This window comes from Chanodichthys erythropterus, chromosome 8 (assembly GCF_024489055.1).
Source record: "Chanodichthys erythropterus isolate Z2021 chromosome 8, ASM2448905v1, whole genome shotgun sequence".
Taxonomy (NCBI): domain Eukaryota; kingdom Metazoa; phylum Chordata; class Actinopteri; order Cypriniformes; family Xenocyprididae; genus Chanodichthys; species Chanodichthys erythropterus.
In genome coordinates this window covers 29034378-29037230 of record NC_090228.1, presented here as the reverse complement: position 1 = coordinate 29037230, position 2853 = coordinate 29034378, and the positions used below count along the sequence as shown (strand labels likewise).

The following is a 2853-nucleotide window of genomic DNA, read 5'->3' as shown; positions in this document are numbered from 1 at the left end:
CATTCATTAAATGTTAAAATGTGTTATAAGTAGTGGTGGGCAGAGCGAGGCTTCGTGAAACACTGAAACAGTTGAAGCAAATGTGCCATATTGTGTCGAGGCTTCGAAACTCTACCGACACCCGTCTCCACAGTGACACCTAGTGGTCAATTTCACATGTTATCTGAAACAACCTTGACAAGCCATTTAAAAACTAAAAAAAAAAAAAATGTGTTTTTGTTAACGTGATGAGTTTTTAACATCTGTCTGACAACTGATGTTGGTTATGTAACCCTCCTCACTGTGAATAACTAGGTTATTTTGGTCCTGCAAAATGAATATTAATAAAAGAAATCAAGCCACAATGTCTCACTTTTTTAGAGATTTTTATTAAAAAATATTAATTTCTCTGCTGTGGAAGGACTTAGCCTACTTCTTTTTTTACAGATAATTTCTCCAGCCTTTGAAAAAATCCTCTCACAAGGGACACTTGTTGCTGGCATACACAGATATTTTTTAGCAAGGACATATAAATTAGGGAAAATTACAGCTCTCTCTTTCCAGTAACTTAGAGGATCATGAGTTCTGGGCAAAAATACATCTTTGAGGTACTTTTTCACTTCAACTGTAGCATCAGCTGTAGCACTGTGTATCGCCTGGGTTTCACGGATACGGTTATCAAAAAGTTCCCATAAACTGTCCTGGGTTTCTGCTGGTGTTGATGATGATGATGATGATGATGGGCCTGATGTTGACTGTGTTGATGATGATGGGCCTGATGTTGACTGTGGCTCTAAATGAAAATAAAAACAAGAATTAGTTACAAAGCATAAACTGACAGCATATATGAAGTATAAGTCACATCATTTTTTAGAAGACATAACTCCATAATGTCAGATGAAGACTGAAAGTGCTCACCAGGAGTTGCTGTGTTTGAACGCATCAGTGAAGCTCACTCCAGGGTAATGTGCTTTTCAGCCTCCTGGGCTTTGGCAGGATTACCAAAAGCCACATTTTTGAATCTTGGGTCCAGCAGTGTAGCCACTGCCAATGATCTGAATGACTCATACCCCCCACATCTGGAGTGCAGACCTTCTTGCAAGTGTGTGCCTGTTCAAAACACAAGCAAACCATATTAATTATATTGATAAAAAATAATGTGACAGTTGTGGCCAATTACATGGGTAGTATGGTTATTGTGGCCTACCTAATTGTACAGTTGATTCCTGCGCTGCATGTCCCTTTTTCTGTGCAAGCTTGTGCTGCAACATCCTGTACAGTGGTATAAGTTTTGAAGCAGACACTCTCTGTTCCTCTGACATCTCTGTTGTTGCTAGTTTAAATGGTTGCAGTACTGACAATGATTCTTGAATAATGTCATACTCAAAACTTGTCAGTGGAGCAGTATCACTGTTTAAATTGGATAGCGCAGCACCCACTGGCTCTCGTTGCTCATACAAGCGTTGCAGCATGTCAAAAGTGCTGTTCCATCTCGTCTCAACCTCCTGTACCAGTTTCAGAGTTGGTCTGCCCATCAAGCCCTGCATCTCCACAAGCTTGTCCTTTGCTTTGCAGCTGGATCTAAACAACCCGACTATCTTTCTGGCTTTCTGCCGTATTTCATTGATGACTGGGGTTTGATCTAGGGCCTTTTTCACAATTAAATTTAAATTATGGGCAAAACATGGGACATGCCAAAGGTTGAGCAGCTGGGCACTTAGGATCATGTTGGCTGCATTGTCAGTCACCAAACGCTGAACTTTGGAGGTTATTCCCCACTCAGCCATTAGCAAAGCTTTAGCCTCCATGCTGGGCTGTGTGGGTTTGGTAAAACCTCCTAACACCCAGTACAACAGTTGCCAACTTTGCCTCTGGTGTTACGTAGTGGCAAGTTACACCAAGGTATCCATCCATATTAATGGAAGACCTCATGTCAGCTGTAAGGCTAACAAAATCTGCCTTTTTTAGGTCCTCCATTGTCTTCTCCTTAGTGTTGTTGTACCTTTTGGTGACCATCGTTTTAAGCGCCTTCCAGGATGGGAGGACATAGCTTGGATCAAGTTTGTTCACAGAGGCCATGAAACCCTCATCCTCCATGATGGTGAAGAGCTGCAAATCCTTTACCACCATGTTTACAAGAGCCTCATCCAATTCCCTCTGTCTGCCTTTTAAAAGAAGATAAAGATAAAAGATCAAAACTACTTTAACAAAAATAAATTGAAAAAACAATATAGCTTGAAATATTGCACAGCTATTAAGACTACACTACTGGTTCATTATTTCTAAACAAACAAGTTTGGAAAAGTTTATGCTCAGTGTGCAAAGACAGATCAAACTGAATATAGAACTACAACAATTACAAAAACCAAAATGCTGTCTTCAGGTGTATAAAAAAAAATTATATGTAATACAGTGGCTAACTTTGTGAGATGTTATATTTACATATTCAGAGTGAAGCTGTTTTTAATGATTGGGAGTTGTGAAATGGACATAGGTTGTAAGGCTGGTTGACACAAGCCTAAGCCTATTTAAAACTATGGAATTTCAAAACAGTGTTATCTGAAGTATATATTATATCAAACAATGTATACCTTGCTTAGATGGCCCAGCAGTGTCAGTAGCAGGCCTAGGTACAGGGGGAATGCCATCCTCTGCACCCTGCAAAATGGCAGGATGAGTGCTCCTCAAATGGCGCATCATGGATGATGTATTGTTGCAGTAGGCTAGCTGCCGATCACAATACACACATCTCACTTTATTTGGGGTTTCTAAACGGAAATGCTCCCACACCACAGATGTACGGCATCTCTTCTGGGGAGCCTCCATTTTATCTATCTGTTCTATTTCTGTCTATCTCTCTCTCTCTCTCTCTCT

General features: G+C 40.3%; 1 protein-coding gene across 1 annotated transcript; it reads right to left on the bottom strand.

Moving 5' to 3' along the window:
- Positions 1 to 402: 402 nt before the first annotated feature.
- On the bottom strand, positions 403 to 2092 carry LOC137024680 (E3 SUMO-protein ligase ZBED1-like). The gene is made up of 3 exons (XM_067392495.1): positions 1187 to 2092; positions 898 to 1089; positions 403 to 772 (listed from the first exon to the last, which is right to left on the bottom strand). Exons 1-2 carry the CDS (start codon positions 1785 to 1787, stop codon positions 932 to 934), a joined length of 759 nt encoding a protein of 252 aa, XP_067248596.1. The 5' UTR covers positions 1788 to 2092; the 3' UTR covers positions 403 to 772; positions 898 to 931.
- Between the last annotated feature and the right edge of the window lie 761 nt (positions 2093 to 2853).